The sequence below is a fragment of the Amblyraja radiata genome, chromosome 27, assembly GCF_010909765.2.
Source record: "Amblyraja radiata isolate CabotCenter1 chromosome 27, sAmbRad1.1.pri, whole genome shotgun sequence".
In the NCBI taxonomy this organism is placed as follows: domain Eukaryota; kingdom Metazoa; phylum Chordata; class Chondrichthyes; order Rajiformes; family Rajidae; genus Amblyraja; species Amblyraja radiata.
In genome coordinates this window covers 2,535,843-2,555,367 of record NC_045982.1, presented here as the reverse complement: position 1 = coordinate 2,555,367, position 19,525 = coordinate 2,535,843, and the positions used below count along the sequence as shown (strand labels likewise).

At 43.5% G+C, this 19,525-nt stretch overlaps 1 protein-coding gene across 2 annotated transcripts in view; it reads left to right on the top strand.

Annotated features, from left to right (window-relative positions):
• taf12 (TATA-box binding protein associated factor 12) overlaps positions 1 to 16,516 on the top strand; it is a 29,440-nt gene extending 12,924 nt beyond the window's left edge. For both annotated transcript variants that reach the window (XM_033044883.1, XM_033044882.1), the window contains 5 exons: positions 4,955 to 5,206; positions 7,316 to 7,393; positions 9,734 to 9,848; positions 13,737 to 13,825; positions 16,104 to 16,516. In XM_033044883.1, the coding sequence (XP_032900774.1) occupies positions 5,039 to 5,206; positions 7,316 to 7,393; positions 9,734 to 9,848; positions 13,737 to 13,825; positions 16,104 to 16,139 (486 nt within the window). In that variant the 5' untranslated portion in view covers positions 4,955 to 5,038 and the 3' untranslated portion in view covers positions 16,140 to 16,516. The remainder of the gene's footprint in view (positions 1 to 4,954; positions 5,207 to 7,315; positions 7,394 to 9,733; positions 9,849 to 13,736; positions 13,826 to 16,103) is intronic.
• Positions 16,517 to 19,525: the final 3,009 nt, after the last annotated feature.

The following is a 19,525-nucleotide window of genomic DNA, read 5'->3' as shown; positions in this document are numbered from 1 at the left end:
TTAGTTATTGATAATAAATGGACATAAAATGCTGGAGTAACTCAGTGGAATAAAGCAGCATCTCTGGATAGAAGGAATGGGTGACGTTTTGGGTCGAGGCCCTTCTTCAGACTGAGATTTAGGGGAGAGGGAGACACAGAGATAAGAAAGTGTAAGGTGTGAAAACAAGGCATCAAAAGAGATGTGACCTAGGAAAATGTAGAATAGGTCATTGTTAGCTAGGGGAAGGTGACACCAAAGCAAACACAAATATTGGTTATAGGTAACCTCAGTTAAACAATGGATTACGTTAACTGATCAGAAGCCATTTGGACTTAAAATGTACAATGTTAATGGGTTGTGCAAAACTCATTAATGCTTTTGGAGACTATATCTCTTTTTAAACTAGGAAATAGTTTTCCTCATCATATGGTTTGTGAGGAGATCGATGCAAACTCATATACTAGAGTTCACAATATCATTTGGAAACATGGCAACTTTGATAGATGTGTTTGTACATTAATCAGTAATCTTAAAGTGAAAATGTACTTGGCTAAGAAAAATAATCATTTGGTCTCTTAACTGGCATCCACCGGTTGGCACACCCTTTTCTCATGCCCAAACTAACGAGGTTATGTTACCATCTGGCACATATTGAGTGAGCAATTTAACATCTTTTTGGAACACATCCACAGTAGAAAATCACTCCCATTTTGGGTGTTTTTTTTTTAAACATCATTCAAAAAGTAGAGGAGTGGTCTTAGAGATTTTTGTATAAAATATTAGTGACAGTGCTGTGGCCAAGAGGTGATTGGGTAATTCCCCTGTTTGAAAGGGTTATGCACATAATTCATATATAACCATCTATCACTCACTTTATTTTCTGGGTAAAATATCAAGTCAAGTCAAGTTTATTTGTCACATACACATACGAGATGTGCAGTGAAATTAAAGTGGCAATGCTCGTGGACTTTTGTGCAAAAGACAAACAACCAAACAAACTATAAACACAATCATAACACACATTCTTTTACATAATAAATAATGGAAGGAAAAACGTTCAGTAGAGTTAGTCCCTGGTGAGATAGGCGTTTACAGTCCGAATGGCCTCTGGGAAGAAACTACTTCTCAACCTCTCCGTTCTCACCGCATGGCAACGGAGGCGTTTGCCTGACCGTAGCAGCTGGAACAGTCCGTTGCAGGGGTGGAAGGGGTCTCTCATGATATTGTTGGCTCTGGAGTTGCACCTCCTGATGTATAGTTCCTGCAGGGGGGCAAGTGAAGTTCCCATAGTGCGTTCGGCCGAACGCACTACTCTCTGCAGAGCCTTCTTGTCCTTGCCGGAGCAATTCCCAAACCAGATGGTAATGTTCCCGGACAAGATGCTTTCCACCGCCGCTGCGTAGAAGCACTGGAGGATCCTCGGAGACACTTATCCTGCTTTTATTAACAGTAGTGCGTGCATCCACTGTAATTTTAAGTATACTCTGCTAAAAATAACTTTAATTTTGCTTTGCATGAGTCCATTTGTTGTGATTGGGTACAAAGACCCATCTCCATCCTATTGGTCCATGCATTGTCATTAACAAATAGCTTGTTCAAATTATTTTAAGATAGACTAAAATAACTTTGTCTCAGCTGATATCATAGAAACATAGACAATAGGTGCAGGAGGAGGCCATTCGGCCCTTCGAGCCAGCATCGCCATTCATTGTGATCATGGCTGATCGTCCCCAATCAATAACCCGTGCCTGCCTTCTCCCCATATCCCTTGACTCCACTAGCCCCTAGAGCTCTATCTAACTCTCTCTTAAATCCATCCAGTGACTTGGCCTCCACTGCCCTCTGTGGCAGGGAATTCCATAAATTCACAACTCTCTGGGTGAAAAAGTTTTTTCTCACCTCAGTCTTAAATGACCTCCCCTTTATTCTATTTGATATCATAGAATCAAATGTCTCTGACAATTCAACTCTTGAAGGATAATAATTTTCTTTCAGTTATACTTCCATTTTCTGTTTGGCTTGCTCGCTTCACATTCTGTTGGATTTATTTTCATTATTATTGTCTCATTGACCAGTAAATTATAATATACTTAGACTTGAGGTATGTACACAGTAATGAGAAAGTGAATTTAAACCTAATATGTGTGAGTATAATAATCCATGACAGCTTGGAGCTACTACTTCTGGGTGAAAATCTATCAAAGAGGGCAGCACAGTGGCGTGGCGGTAGAGTTGCTGCCTTACAGCGCCAGAGACCTGGGTTCGATCCTGACCACGGGTGCTGTCTGTACGGAATTTGTATGTTCTTCCTGTGACCTGCGTGGGTTTTCTCGAGGTGCTCAGGTTTCCTCCCACACTAAAGACTTACAGGTTTGTAGGTTAATTGGTTGGTAAAGATTGTAAATTGTCCCTAGTGGGTAGGATAGTGCTAGTGTATGGACATGGTGGGCTAACGGGCCTGTTTACGCCCTGTATCTCTAAACTAAACTAAGATCAGGATCAAGGAAATTTTAGTTTCTGTTTTTCGGACCAGAGGGTGGTTTGATATCGTCCACAAAGTAGAGAATATTCCACGCATTAGTGTTGGCAAACTTTATGACTAATCACAAGACTGTCAAAACTAAATTAGTTGCTCCTAACAAAATAAAGATATTTATTAATTGTCATCTCTTCGCTGCTGAACAAACTGGGGAGGAGTTTATTTTATTTCTGAACATGAAAAATATTTTCACTGGTTTGTTCTGTGTTTATATTAGATCATTTGAAAGCTTGACTTAAATAGTTCCTTGTAGCCTGTCAAGATGATTTCAACATTAGTTATTCGTGTAAATTTAAGAGGGAGAAATTAGAGGCTATAGATTCCTCGGGTATGGAAGAGAAAGCCAATAAATTGGTGTTTTGCATGATATGTGATTAACGCGTACTCAACAATTTGGATATTTTGTTGATGCATCTACACTGAGTGCAAGTTTACTAAAGAGATCAGAAAACCTGTCTACAAAACAAGGCAAAGAAATTAACCTGAAGTTAGCAATCCCCTAGTGACAATGTGCCATGGGGTGCTTGGCCTACTTAATGCTCTCATCAAAAACCCGTGTAATTTGATAAATTGCCAACTCATTCTGTGAAAAAAAATTCCAATTGGGTTTCAAGTCTGCTGATGTAAATATTAGCAAATAAAAACAAGGGCACGCATTCCTTCTATCCAGTGATGCCGCCTGTCCCGCTGAGTTACTCCAGCATTTTGTGTCTATCTTCGGTAGAAGCCAGTATCTGCTGTTCCTTCCTACACACGGGCAAATTGCTGTTTGTCAACTGTACCAACAATTTGGATTTGAAAGCATAAGGCATGATTAGTAATTTTGCAGATGACACTAAAGTAAAAAGTGTTGTAGATAGTAAAGGAAGTTATCAAGAATTACCGCAAGATCTTTATCGACTGGGCAAATGGGACGAGGAATGGCTAATGAAGGTTAATTCGGATAAGTGTGAGGTCTTGCATTTTGCGGTCTAACTAAGGCAGGACCTTCACCGATAGGAATGTTGTAGAGCAGAGGGATCTTTGTGTAATAATACAGCGTTTCCTGAAAGAGGCACTGCAGATAGATAAGGCTGTTAAGCTAGAACTGGTGCAATGAAGATTTATGCGGATGTTATCAGGACTCCAGGACTTCAGCTCTCGGGAGAGGTTGGGCAGACTAAGATTTAGCAGGAAGATGAGTAGTGATCTTATCGAGGTGTATAAAATCATGCGAGGAATAGATATGGTGAATGCACAGAGTCCCGGGTAAGGAAACTGGAACTGGTGGGTTAAGCATAAGATGAGTGGGGGGACGATTTAATAAGAAACTGAGGGACAGCATTTTCACACAGGTGGGTGGATACATGGAGCAAATTGCCAGAGGAGGAGGTTGAGGCAGGTACAATAACAACATTTAAAATACATTTGGACAGGTACATGGGTGGGAAAGGTTGAGAGGGATATGAGCGAAACGCAGGCAAACGGGCCTAACATAGATGTGGCGTCTTGGTCTGCATGGATGAGTTGAGCTGAAGGTCCTGTTTTCATGCTGTATAACTGACTCTAAATGGGCCTAGCTTGGATCAGCATCTGAGTTCAGCCTTTTTCTGAAGGGTCTGTTTCTGTGCCGCATGGCTCTACAAAAGGCTGTCTCGTAGTGCATCGTTTTTTAACCTGCTCATGCCAAACAAGCCTTCAGTTTAACAAAATGTCTTGTGCTAGTATTCCATTGAGGCTTTGGGTTCTGGCAAGTAAACTCGTAGCTTCTGTTTATGTCTTGTCATGCATGTGTTCTTAACGAGTCCACGTCATAAGATTAGAAATTGGTCAGCCACAGCTGAACACACCCCTCGGCATCGGCATACAATGGCGCCTTGCGCTTCTTGTGCGTGGTGGTGGAAAGATTGGTGGAAGCAGGGCCGCGACGTGAACGCTTTTTCGTTGACCCATTGCCTGTGTTGGGCAGTACTGAAACAGTATTTCTGCACAAAATTCGTCTTCCTTGCCAACCTGCAGATAAGGGTTGTTAGAAGTGAGAGGCAGAATGGTGCAGGAGTTGGCGCTCCTGGCCACGGGTTCAATTTTGCCCTTTGATTTTGACCGGAAAGTATATGCCAAAAATAAACTCTTTGTTAAAGGTAGACAAAAGTGCTGGAGAAACTCAGCGGGTGCAGCAGCATCTATGGAGCAAAGGAAATAGGCAACGTTTCGGCCCGAAACGTTGCCTATTTCCTTCGCTCCATAGATGCTGCTGCACCCGCTGAGTTTCTCCAGCACTTTTGTCTGCCTTCGATTTTCCAGCATCTGCAGTTCCTTCTTAAACTCTTTGTTAAAAATGGTTTGACCATCTTAACATCTCAAAACATAGATTTGGAACATGCTGCATTTAACACTTGACAACGTGCTCCACGCCACAAGTAACAATGTGCTTTGTTTTAATGTTTTGAACAGTTAATTGGTCCTGGCCCGCACAACCCGAAGCAGAAACAGGATTTGGAGAAACTGAATGATTTAAAGGCCAAAGCCCAACAGATTATGAACCAGTTTGGACCTGCGACTCTTATAAATTTGACAAACTTTCCCTCAATAAAGCCTGATCCCTCGAGTACACCGCCTCCCAATACAATGGCGAACAGTGCCGCTGTGGTAAAGATACCTGGAACACCAGGCTCAGGAGGACGCATGAGTCCAGAAGGCAACCAGGTACAATTATTTTAAGGTTTGAATATTAATGAATTACTATTAAACACAAAGTACGTGTGCCACATCGCCGGGATAACTATCTGCCTCTTTGATGGCCCTCGGACGTTTATTGATCGGACTTTGCTGGCTTTACCTTGCACTTAATGTTATTCCCATTTCATGTATCTATATGAAACATATTGAAACATTGAAACAAACATTGAAACATAAGATTGTTAAGGGCTTGGACACGCTAGAGGCAAGAAACATGTTCCCGATGTTGGTAGGAGTCCAGTACCAGGGGCCGCAGTTTAAGAATAAGGAGTAAGCCATTTAGAACGGAGACGAGGAAACACTTTTTCTCACAGAGAGTGGTGAGTCTGTGGAATTCTCTGCCTCAGAGGGCGGTGGAGGCAGGTTCTCTGGATGTTTTCAAGAGAGAGCTAGATAGGGCTCTTAAAGATAGCGGAGTCAGGATATGGGGAGAAGGCAGGAACGGGGTACTGATTGGGGATGATCAGCCATGATCACATTGAATGGCGGTGCTGGCTCGAAGGGCCGAATGGCCTACCCCTGCACCTATTGTCTATTGTCTAAAACATGAATAGGTGACATTTCACGTCAGAATCCTCCTTCTGTCAGGGATAAATATGATGGATAAATTACAACACTCACATTTAGATGCCTTAATTAATGATGTGGAGATCTAAATTTAATTTCAATAAATCCTGAAGTTTTTAAATTGTAATGCTGAAGCGATGAAATTTGTCATGAAAGCCTATTGGGTGCATTAATTAGAACCTGCTGCCTTTCATGTCCTTCATTTCCCTCCACCCATCCGACTTGGCCAGTTTAAGGAAGGGGTCCTACAGGTTCTGCTGCAAAATAAAACTGTTCAGTGACTCAAAAATAATCGGGCTATTACTGCAAAAATCTCAGTTGTGAGCAGCAGAAGTGACATACTTAAAAAAAAAAAAATCATGAAATTCACGCACAAAAACTAGAGTTCTTGGCACATCTTTTGCACTGTGAAATGCTCAAATGTTTGGACATCTGGTCATTTGATGTGGGCTTTGAATCCCCGGGAGGGAAAGAATGTTTGGGGAGGTGGGGGGTGAGTACAAGTATAGATCCTGTTGGTGTCATCTGAAGTTCCAAGCACATTTGTGAATTTGCAGTTATTAGCAACAAGGAACTAAGTGCCAGGTAGATACTAAATGCTGGAGTAACTCAGCAGGACAGGCAGTATCTGGCTAGAGAAGCTGCCTGCCCCGCTGAGTTACTCCAGCATTTTGTGTCTAACTTCGATTTAAACCACCAGCATCTACAGTTCTTTCCTACAGGAACTCAACACTAGCAGGTTCACTGATGTATTCTGCTTGCTAGAAATAGATAGATTTATACATTTATTATCATAAATATGAGTTGCAGAATTAGGAATTTTATTTGGAACACATTATCTCCTTTAAAAAGGGCACCATGCTGGGGTAACACATTGGATCAGGCAGCATCTCTGGAGAATGTGGATAGGTGACATTTTGGGTCGAGACCCTTCTTCAGACTGATAGGTGACATTTTAGGTTGAGACCTTTCTTTATACTGACAGTGTCTGGAGAAGGGTCTAGACCCGAAACGTCACCTATCCATGTTTTCCAGAGATGCTGCCTGACCCGCTGAGTTACTCCAGCACTCTGAAACGTCACCTATCCATGTTCTCCACAGATGCTGCCTGACCCGCTGAGTTACTCCAGCACTCTGTGAAACGTCACCTATCCATGTTCTCTACAGATGCTGCCTGACCCACTGAGTTACTCCAGCACTCTGTGAAACGTCACCTATCCATGTTTTCCAGAGATGCTGCCTGACCCGCTGAGTTACTCCAGCACTCTGTGAAACGTCACCTATCCATGTTCTCCACAGATGCTGCCTGACCCGCCGAGTTACTCCAGCACTTTGTGTCCTCCTGTGTATTAACCAGCATCTGCAGTTCTACATTTTCTACATTATCTCCCCTGTAGACTCGTGTGCTTTACCTCCTTTCGATATAGAATAGGCACCTGGTGTGCAGTGTACTGTCTGTCATTTTAGCATCAAACATCTGCATATTGTTTGTGTTAACTCTATATTTAGGTCTTGAGCAAGAAGAAACTCCAGGATCTGGTACGGGAAATTGATCCAAATGAACAACTTGATGAGGATGTTGAAGAAGTAAGTTTTGCACATTGTTCATAGTCTTAAAAATGCAAAGTATTGGCTCATTATCTTTAAAACAAATTCATTGAAATCTCTTTGTTCATTAAATGGGAGAAATACAGTTTCTCACTCGGTCAAAAGAGGAGGCTCTTTTTCCCTCATCATATCATAAGTTCATAAGTTATAGAAGCAGAATATGGCCATTAAGTCCATCAAGTCTACTCCGCCATTCAATCATGGCTGATCTATCTCTCCCTCCTAACCCCATTCTCCAGCTTTATCCCCATAACCTCTGACACCCGACCCGTATTCATCAATGATCTGCCAACCTTTTGCCTTAAAAATATCCATTGACTTGGCCTCCACAGCCGTCTGTGGCAATGAATTCCACAGATTCACCGCCACCCTCTGACTAAATATCAATCTTTTATCTAAGGAATGTTGCAGTGCCCTTGTCACTTATTTTTCCTTCCAGACAATATTTTAAAAGCCTTAAATTCAAATAATTACTTAATCCTTGCCTCATCTCTTGCATTATCCTTTTCTGAGAATGCTCAACATTCAGCTCGCCATCTGGGTTTGCTGATGAATAATGGTAGTTGCATGATCCCTGGTCATTTCAAATTGAGCATCAGATTTTCAATTTATATTAAAGAGGAGACAAGAAAATATATTCAAGATGAGAAGATGTGGGCGGGAGAGTGGCACAGCTGGTGGAGTTGCTGCCTCACAGCGCCAGAGACCTGGGTTCGACCCTGTCCTTGGCTGCTGTCTGTGTGGAGTTTGCACATTCTCCCTGTGATCTTGTGGGCTTTTTCCGACATCTCAAGGATGTGTGAGTTTGTAGGTTAATTGGCCCGCTGTAAATTTGCCCCTAGTGTGTACAGAGTGGATGAGAAAGTGAGTTAGCATAGAGCTAGTGTGAACGGGTGATCGATGGTCGGGATGGACAGGGTGGGCCGAAGGGCATTATTCCATGCCGTATCTCTACTAAAAAAATGTATGGGACCAGAAAAGTATCTTTTGGTTGTTTTAATAGAGCAGTGCTTGAATGTACTTTAGCTGTATAAGTCATGAAGCTTCAGTCTCCTATGTGCCTAGTTAATAGAACAATACTGGTGGGAGTACTTTGCTGCTGCTGCTGTAAACAATTCCTTGTTGAAAACCGAAGGATAAATGTTGAACCCAATCAAGTTCAGCTGTATTCTCTGGCAGTATCAGTTAATTAAAGACAGTCAAGTATAAGAATCCCACAAAACAGTTCTGATGTTCAATTCAGTTCAGAGATACAGCGTAGAAACAGCCGAACTGAGTCCGCGCTGATCAGCGATCCCCGCACACTAGGTTAACTGGCCCTCTGTAAATTGTCCCTAGTGTATAGGATAGAACTAGTGTGCGGGGTACTGGCTGGTCGGTGGGCTCGGTCGGCCGAAGTACCTGTTTCCATGTAAAGTCTAACCATTTCCCACTACGGGTGCTGTCTGTACGGAGCTTGTATGTTCTCACCGTGACCTCGTGGGTTTCTTACCGGTGCTCCAGTTTCTTCCCACATCCCAAAGACGTGCAGGTTTGTCGGTTAATTGTCCCCTCTGTAGTGTGTAGCATAGAACTACAAACCTGCTCGTCTTTGCGATGTGGGAGCAAACCAGAACACCCACACGGTCACAGGGAGACTGTACAAACTTCATACAGACACACGTGTGTGTCTGACTTGTTAAGATTACAAAATGTTTCTTTTAAAAATTCTTCCCACCACACTAGAGGGAGCTCAAACCTAATGTATACGTGTTTGTATTCATCCACAGTGATGCCCATGTATATTATAACCTTAAGAATTGATCTTTATTTGTCTTTGCTAGTGTTGGATTATAATTTTGCTGAAAACATTTGCAGGGAATTGAGTGAGCAGTTGTTACATGAAGCATTTCTTTGAAGATTTATTGATGAAATTGGTGTGTGGCTTATGCTTGGATGCCACATGAGACATCTAAATAAAACCTGAAGGTAGACAAAAAATGCTGGAGGAACTCAGCGGGTGAGGCAGCATCTATGGAGAGAAGGAATAGGCGACGTTTCCACGCCTATTCCTTCTCTCCATAGATGCTGCCTCACCCGCTGAGTTTCTCCAGCATTTTTTGTTTAGGACCCTTTGGGTCTCGACCTGAAACGTCGCCTATTCCTTCTCTCCATAGATGCTGCCTCACCCGCTGAGTTTCTCCAGTATTTTTTTGTCTACCTTCGATTGTTCCCGCGTCTGCAGTTCTTTCATTAAAAAAAACCTGTAATGAAGTTTGCATTGGACCTCTGGTTGAAGGGCCGTTCATGAGGAAAGATTTTTGTTTCTCTCTCGCGCAGATGCTTTTGCAGATTGCTGATGATTTTATTGAAAGTGTTGTGAGTGCCGCATGTCAGCTCGCTCGCCACCGGAAGTCAAACACACTGGAAGTCAAGGACGTTCAGTTGCACCTTGGTACGTTTTGGAAAAGTATTTTTATATTATAGCCTGTCATGCTGCTGCAAGTAAGAATGTCATTGTTGTTTTCAATGCATGACAATTCCTCTCTCTTGACTCCCTCTTCACTCCCTTAAAGGCATAACATGCAGCTGGCTTCACATGAAGGAATGATCTTTGATTTAGTTTAGAGATACAGCGCGGAAACAGGCCCTTCGGCCCACCGGGTCTGCGCCAACCAACTATCCCCGCATATTAACACTACCCTACACCCACTAGGGACAATTTTTACTTTTACCAAGCCAATTAACCTACAAACCTGCACGTCTTTGGAGTGTGGGAGGAAACCGAAGTTCTCAGAGAAAACCCACGCAGGTCATGGGGAGAACGTACAAACTCCGTACAGACAGCACCCGTAGTCGGAATCGAACCCGGGTCTCCGGCGCTGTATTCACCGTAAGGCAGCAGATCTACCGCTGCGCCAATCTCTTCGGCCAGTCAAATATTTGGATTTAGACTTAAGTGACACAGCTCAGAAACGGGCCCTTAGGCCCACCGAGACCGCACCACCCAACGGTCACCCTGTTCACTAACCTACACACACTAGGGATCATTTTACAACTGAGCGAAGCAAATTCGCCGACAAACCTGCACCTCTTTGGAGTGTGGGAGGAAACCGGAGAAAACCCACGTGGTCACGGGGAGAACGTACAAACTCCATGCAGACAGCACCCAAGGTCAGGATCGAACCCAGGTCTCTGGCTCTGTAAGGCAGCAATACCGATGGGTTACCGCGCAGCGCTAACTCCTGAATCTGTGGTCAACGTAGGAAACACAGTGGGACATTTACTTACAATAATAACCAGATACTATACTGTAAATTCCAACACGTATTATTATCGCTTCATCAGATAGATTTTACCAAAGACTCGACTTAGGTTTAGATTTATTATTGTCACGTGTACCGAGGTACAGTGAAAAGTCTTGTTTTGCATGCTATCCAATCAATTCATGTAATGCCATCAAATACAATCAAGCAAAATCCAAGTATAATAGGTAGAGGGGGAATAAAATATACAAAGTGCAGCTGGCAGAACTGCTGACTCACAGCGCCACAAACCCACGTTCGATCCTGACCTCGGGTGCTGTCTTTGTGGAGTTTGCACATTCTCCCTGTGACCATGTGGGTTTCCTCCGGGTGCTCTGGCTTCCTCACACATCCCGGAGACGTGCGGTTTTGTAGGTTAATTGACCCTATCCGCTAATTGCCCCGTAGTGTGTAGGGAGTGGATGAGAAAGTGGGATAGCATACGGGTGATCGATGGCCGGAGTGGACACGGTGGGCCGAAGGGGCCTATTTCCACGATAAATCTCTTTAAAAAAATATATAGTTCTCAACATTGTTGTACGTCAGTCTGATAGTGGTTGTGTGCTTTGGTGTTCTGTCTCTAATTCCATTTATGAATGTATTGAGCTATAATATCCTTATTGATTTCATTGAAAACCCTTAAATACTGAGACTTCCACATGCATTTCAGTAAAAGTTGAATTTTATCCCTGAATCTTTAGAAGGGAAAAGGATAGATTGATGGAAATTGGTAATCGGTGGTCAGCATCAAGTAGAGAAATCTATTTTTACTGGGGATAGAAAGGGAATTAGGTCATACGTTATAGGGGCTGAATTAGGCCATTCGGCCCATCAAGTCTATTCCACCATTCAGCCATGGCTTGTCTATCTTTCCCTCTCACCCCCATTTTCCTCTCTTCCCCCATAACCGCTGACAACTGTTCATAGCAAAAGGATTTGAGTATAAGAGCAGGGAGGTTCTACTGCAGTTGTACAGGGTCTTGGTGAGACCACACCTGGAGTATTGCATACAGTTATGGTCTCCTAATCTGAGGAAAGACATTCTTGCCATAGAGGGAGTACAGAGGAGGTTCACCAGACTGATTCCTGGGATGGCCGGACTTTCATATGAGGAAAGACTGGATAGACTCGGCTTGTACACGTTGGAATTCAGAAGACTGAGGGGGGATCTTATAGAAACTTACAAAATTCTTAAGGGGTTGGACACGCTAGATGCAGGAAGATTATTCCCGATGTTGGGGAAGTCCAGAACTAGGGGTCACAGTTTAAGGATAAGAGGGAAGACTTTTAGGACCGAGATGAGGAAATCATTTTTTACACAGAGAGTGGTGAATCTGTGGAATTCTCTGCCACAGAAGGTAGTTGAGGCCAGTTCATTGGCTATATTTAAGAGGGAGTTAGATGTGGCCCTTGTGGCTAAAGGGATCAGGTGGTATGGAGAGAAGGCATGGATGGGATACTGAGTTGGATGATCAGCCATGATCATATCAAATGGCGGTGCAGGCTCGAAGGGCCGAATGGCCTACTCCTGCACCTATTTTCTATGTTTCTATGTCTATGTACTAATCAAGGATCTGTCAATCTGCGCCTTAAAAATACCCAAAGACTTGGCCCCAACAGGCGTCTGTGGAAATGAATTCCACAGACTCACCGCTTTCTGTCTTCATTCCATCCTTAACGACTGCAGGCCATCTCGGGTGTGGTTAAGTATAAAATGCTTTCCTTTTGGGTCTGGAGTCGCAGCGACCAAACTGGGAAAAGATTGCAAATATCCTCCCGCAAAGTGGCCAATTGAGAACTTAATAGTTCTCAAAACCACCGTTAAAGATGATGCCACTTTGATTCCGATTCACCGTGGGCAGCACGGTGGTAGAGTTGCTACCTCACAGCTCCAGAGACCCAGGTGCCATCCTGGCTACGGGTGCTTATCTGTATGGATTGGGCTCCGGTTTCTTCCCACACTCCGAAGTCTGAAGAAGGGTCTCAACCCTCAAAGTCACCCATTCCTTCTCTCCAGAGATGCTGCATGTCCCGCTGAGTTACTCCAGCATTTTGTGTCTACCTCCAAAGACATACGGGTTTGTAGGTTAATTGACTTGGTATTAAAAAAAATTGTCCTTAGTGTAGGATAGTATTAATGTGCTGGGATCGCTGGTCGGTACGGACTCGGTGGGCCGAAGGGCCTGTTTCCTTCCTGTATCTCTAAACTAAACTAAAATTTCATTTCTGCAGTGGTGCAATTCAAACTTGTGTCTCTGGCCTTACTATGCACACCTCTTAATCGCATATGCCCCTGTCCCCTAATGCTAGGTTGAGTTGTACATTGTGGCCCCTTAGAATTCATCATCATCACCTTCATTGTTGAAAACATCAACGGGCACGGTGCCTTACAATGCCGTGTACGACAGTGATCGCAACTTCTACTGAAGTGTGGATGGCCGTTGGCTCGCCAGGAGCTCATCCGCCCTTTGACAGGTCTTGTTTTTGGTCCTGCTGGGGGTCCACAGCCCCCTCCTCACCTGGCAAACCAGGTGGGGGGAGACGGTTTAGTCGCTGACTATCCGACCATGGAGCAGGTAGCACGGGATTACATGGGGGGAACTCCCCCAGACCCGACTACTAATTACTAATAGTCATAAACAGTCAGATATATTGTCCCTTTAAAAATATATTTTAAAACTATGAGAAGATAATAAAGTGATATTAAATATTAAATAGCTAAAAATATTTGTGGCGCGGTATTAATATCTTGCAAACAAATTGAAATGATTGATGTTTAAATGCTACAATTGATGATACAACATTACTGCAATATCTTAGTTATAGATTGAATAATTACACTTTTTAGTGACCATTTAGTTATTGTGTCACACTAATCTCCAGAGGTTATTACCCAATGTTGTTTTCATGTGGTATTGATTAATGATATTGATTATTGATTATTTTACTTTTCGGCCAGAATTTTTGTAAAGATGCTGCAATGTCATGTGGATAATTATCATTGGTATTTGAATGTATGTATACTCTCTTTGTTACAGAACGCCAGTGGAATATGTGGATACCAGGATTTGGTTCAGATGAAATTAGGCCCTATAAAAAGGCCTGCACAACTGAAGCTCATAAACAGGTCAGATATATTGTCTCTGTAAATATATATTTTATTGCTGTAGGAAGATAATTTGAAAAAAATACAGTTCCATCACCAATTTTCAGTCTTTCTGGACTATCTGTTTTGCCAGACCAACAGAGGTCACGGCTTCTGAGAGGAGTCTAAGGGAACGTCCCACCTAGGCGACCCAGGGGCCGAGATACCGGCCCGCAAAGTTGGCCGCGGAAGTCGGTTATGGGAACGGATCTGCCGTCTCCGGCCGGGCCGGAGTTCCAGAGCCTGGGCTGCATGGGGCTCGAAGGGCCGAATGGCCTATTCCTGCACCTATTTTCTATGTTTCCAAGTGCATCTCGTCATTTTGTCTGGATTAGAAACATAGAAAATATGTGCAGGAGGAGGCCATTCGGCCCTTCGAGCGAGCACCGCCATTCATTGTGATCATGGCTGATCGTCCCCTATCAATAACCTGTGCCTGCCTTCTCCCCATATCCCTTGACTCCACTAGCCCCTAGAGCACTATCTAACTCTCTCTTAAATCCATCCAGCGACTTGGCCTCCACTGCCCTCTGTGGCAGGGATTCCATAAATTCACAACTCTCTGGATGAAAAAGTGTTTTCTCACCTCAGTCTTAAATGACCTCCTATTTATTCTAAAACTGGATTGAAGGAGGTGTTGGGCCTGTAACAGAAATATTTTTAAAACTGATAAAATGTAAGTGTATTAGCATTTAAACTTTCTAATGAGCGCTCATGTCATGCCAATGGGGAAGCGCTTTCGTTAGAGGGACTGCAAGGCTTGACAACTTCTCACCGCCTTCTCAATGGGCAGTAAATGCTGGCCTTCCCAGACAACAAAAAAATCTATAGAAGTTATTCATCAGTGGAATTTCAATCTTGGCACTGGAGTAACTCAGCGTGTTTAAGAAAGAACTGCAGATGCTGGAAATATCGACGGTAGACAAAAATGCTGCAGAAACTCAGCGGGTGAGGCAGCATCTACAGAGAGAAGGAATAGATGACGTTTCGGATCGAGACCCTTTTTCAGACTGATGTCGGGGGGGGGGGGGAAAGAAAATAAGAGGCAGAGACAGTAGGCTTGTGGGAGAGCTGAGAAGGGGCAGGGAAAGGAAGGAGAAAGCAAGGACTATGAAATTAGAGAGGCCAATGTTCGTACCGCTGGGGTGTAAACTACCCAAGCAAAATATGAGGTGCTGCTCCTCCAATTTGCACTGGGCCTCGCGCCAATCTGGCAGTGGAGGAGGCCCAGGACAGAAAGGTCAGACTCGGAATGGGAGGGGGAGTTGCAGTGTTGAGCCACCGGGAGATCATGGTTCTGAAGTTCAGTCTGAAGAATGGTTTCGGCCCGAAACGTTACCTATTTCCTTCGCTCCATAGATGCTGCTGCACCCGCTGAGTTTCTCCAGCATTTTTGTGTACCACCGGGAGATCAGGTTGGTTAGTGCGAACAGAGCGGAGGAGTAACTCAGCAGGTCAGGCAGCATCTCCAGAGAACATGGATAAGTTATGTTTTGAGTCGGGATTCTCTGAAAAAGGGTCCCGACCTGAAACGTCACCTATCCATGTTCTTCGGACATGCTGCTTGCCCTGCTGAGTTACTCCAGCACTTTGTGTAAACCAGCATCTGCAGTTCCTTGTTTCTACAACTCCAATGATATTTTGATTTTAAGAGACCAACTGGTGTGAGTGCACTTCCTCGCTTTTTAATATTAAGGTGTGACTGAATTATGTCCCATTGGTAGAATAATTTATTCAGTACTTGGAGGAAGGATGGGAGTAAATCTAGTGTCCTTAAGTTAATCAGCATGGAAACAGTCCCTTCGGCCCAACTTCCCCATGCTGACCAAGGTGTCTTCCTGAGCCAGTCCAATTTGGCCCATTTTCCTCTAAATTGTTTGTACGCATGTATCAGTCCAAATGTCTTTTAATTGTACCCCCCCCCCACTTCCTCCAGCAGCTTGTTCCATAGACCTACCCAGTGAAATGTGCCAGGAGACAAAATAATTGGCAGCTTTTCTTGCTGACTCTGCACATTACTTAGTCCGTGGGTGACTTATTCAGAGAGTATTGTAATGTAAACTTTCAATTGACAGGAAATGCAGCACTATACGTCTTTTTTTGAGAATGTCTTTATTGTTAATGCCTTCATCTAATTATGCCTGTTTTTGAACGGTTGGTTAGACTTCTGGGCGGCATGTTTTAAATTCCTATTGATTTCCTGTAAGGGGTGCAAATTTTATTCATATCTTTGCATGACCACGCACTTTCTTTCTTGCAGAGAATGGCACTAATACGCAAAACAACCAAAAAATAAAGCTTTGATGAAGAGATCATGTCTGCAACAAAGTTCTGAACATCGCGTCACATTCTCAGGCTGAACCTGGAGTTCTGTAGAGAGGAACCTGTAATGGCTGATGGTGTGAAAATGAACTCATGACATCCCTTTGTACTCGTACCAACACACTGTAGCAACATGTTTGGTGCTTGATTCTCCTTGGCGAATACAAACTTTAAGGACTTGTACAAAGTGAATGGTGTGTGTGCGTGTGTGTGTGAAATTGTGCCGTTTCTTTGTTGATTAATGGTAGTGTGATCTATTGGGACTTGGTGGAGTGTTAAGTAGTTGGTTTTCATATCTTTGTATAGAGGTAATGTTGACCATTTTTGCCAATAAAATATTACTCAACTTGAGCACGTAGTACATATATTTATCAGTGTTTAAGAAGGAACTGCAGATGCTGGAAAATCGAAGGTAGACAAAAATGCTGGAGAAACTCAGCGGGTGCAGCAGCATCTATGAGGCGAAGGAAATAGGCAACGTTTCGGGCCGAAACCCGGAAGGGTTTCGGCCCGAAACGTTGCCTATTTCCTTAAGGGTTTCGGATTAACGTTGCCTATTTCCTTAAGGGTTTCGGATTAACGTTGCCTATTTCCTTAAGGGTTTCGGCCCGAAACGTTGCCTATTTCCTTCGCTCCATAGATGCTGCTGCACCCACTGAGTTTCTCCAGCATTTTCGTGTACATATATTTATCACCTAGGCTGTTAAAAGCAAGAGTGCAACCAGGCTAATTGTGTAAAGCTCTCCAATATTCCTTATAGGATAGGCCATCTCTTCTATGTTTTCCACAGCCTTAAACATCTTTAGGTTAGTTTATTGTCACGTGTACTTGGGTACAGTGAAATGCTTTTTTTGTTTAATGCTATCCAGTCAGCGGAAAGACTATACAGTACATGATTACAATCTAGCCGTCCACAGTGTACAGATACAGGATAAAGGGAATAATGTTTAGTGCAAAGTAAAGTCCAGAAAAGTCAGATTAAAGATAGTCTGAGGGTCTCCAATGAGCAAGATAGTAGGTCTGGACTGCTCTATAGTTGTTGGTAGGATGCTTCATTAGGCTGATAACATAGAAAATAGGTGCAGGAGGAGGCCATTCTGCCCTTCGAGCCAGTACCGCCATTCATTGTGATCATGGTTGATCATCCCCTTTCAATAACCTGTGCCTGCCTTCTCCCCATATCCCTTGACTCCACTAGCCCCTAGAGCTGGGAAGAGACTGTCCCTGTCAGTGGCTCTAGAGGTTGTCCTTGATGAGGTACAAGGCATTGTTCCTAGTCCACAACTGCACTTTGTGCATATAATTTTCTGTTCTGATATCACCTTTGGTTAAGTGCTAATTATTGCCTTTCCCCGACTTGCCGTGCTTTTAGAAACATTAAATAAAAAGGTGCAGGAGTAATCCATTCGGCCCTTCGAGCCAGCACTGCCATTCAATATGATCATGGCTGATCATCCTAAATCAGTACACCGTTCCTGCTTTCTCCCCATATCCCTCGATTCCGTTAGCCCTAAGAACTATATCTAAAGAGCCTGTCCCACTGTACGAGGTAATTCAAGAGTTCTCCCGAGTTTTCCCCTGATTCGAACTCGGAGAATGTCCGTAGCGGGTCCGTAGGAGTTCGTGGATGTCCCGTAGCGGCTCGTACAAGTAACGGTAGGTACTCGGGAAATCCGGTAAACTCGAGACGTTTTTTCAACACTGTGAAAAATGTCCACGAGAAAAAAAATACTTAGATGAAAAAAATGGTTACTTTTTAGTCGTACTAGCCGCTATGAGACATCCACGGACACGCTATGGACATTCTCAGAGTTCGAATCAGGGGAAACTCGGGAGAACTCTTGAATTACCTCGTACAGTGGGACAGGCCCTTAACTCTCTCTTGAAAACATCCAGTGAATTGGCCTCCACTGCCTTCTGTGGCAGAGAATTCCACAGAATTCCTCTTTGGCATTGATCTGTGGTTATCATTTACTTCACACGCTCTCGATTGATTTCCCCTCCAGCTTTTGTTCCCATGGGCTAGATGTAGACAGCTGCTTTTCACCTAGGCTGTTAAAATCAATATTGCAACTTATATAATACCACTTTTCAACAACTCTTCCCACTGAGAGGAGGTAAGGTCAATATTTGATTTTGACAATCGTACACACATTAAACTAAAAATCCCAAAGTCTTTGGAATTATGCAGCAGAATCCCTTTACTATATAACATTCTACATAGGTGACATTGATTTTCCCATCATTTATTCATTTATATTGTGCTGAAGCTGCACTCGTGACTGTGATTATGCTATTTATATATTTTCTTTCACATTCAAGGTGGCACAGCTGCTGCCTCACAGTGCCAGAGACCCAGCTTCAATCCAGACCCCGGGCGCTGTCTATGTGGAGTTTGCATGTTCTCCCTATGACCGTGTGGGTTTCCTCCCACATCCCAAAGCTGGGGGCAGGTAGGTAGGTTAATTGGCCACAAAATATTGCCTCAAGTGTGCGGGGAGTGGATGCAGAAGTGGGTTAACGTGGAACTAGTGTGAACGGGTGATCAATGGTCAGCATCGACCTGATGGGCCGAAGAGCCTGTTGCCGTGCTGTATCTCTAAACTAAGCATTGAGTTTAGAAGACCAAAATAATCTGATAGCATTAGATCCTTAACCGGGTTGGAGTTGTTTAATGTCTTAAAACAAAAGCTTTAAAGGCCGTAAAGCTTTGTAATTCTCTGCCCCTAAATATATTTGAGGCTGAAATAAGCCGACAGTAGGCTTGGACGTCTTAAACTATTCCAACCCCGTTTATGCATTTACAACATTTAAGTTGTGGGTGGCACGGTGGCGCAGCGGTAGAGTTGCAGCCTCACAGCACCAGAGACCCGGGTTCAATCCTGACTACGGGTGCCGTCTGTACGGAGATTGCATGTTCTCCCCGTGACTGCGTGGGTGTGCTCCGCTTTCCTCCCACATTCCAAAGATGTGCAAGATTGCAGGCTAATTGGATTTAGTAAAGATCGCAAATTGTCCCTAGAATGTAGGATACAGGGATTACTGTCAGCGTGGGCCGAGGGGCCAGTTTTCACACTGTATTTCGAAACCACATTAGCCATTTTGCTTGGAAAAGCTTACTGTACATCGGAAATATCACTATTCAGAGTCATAAAAGGTCACCATGAATAATTAGAATGTTTCAACACCAAGGAGTTGATTATGAACTATGATTCAGTATTTTATAGCACAGGATATTAGTCATTTTCACTTTAGTATTAAGACATTAAATGCAAGAGCAAAACACAAACTGCTGTCGGAACTCAATGGGTCAGGTAGCATCAATGGAGGATTTAGATAGCCAATGTTTCGGGTCAGGAC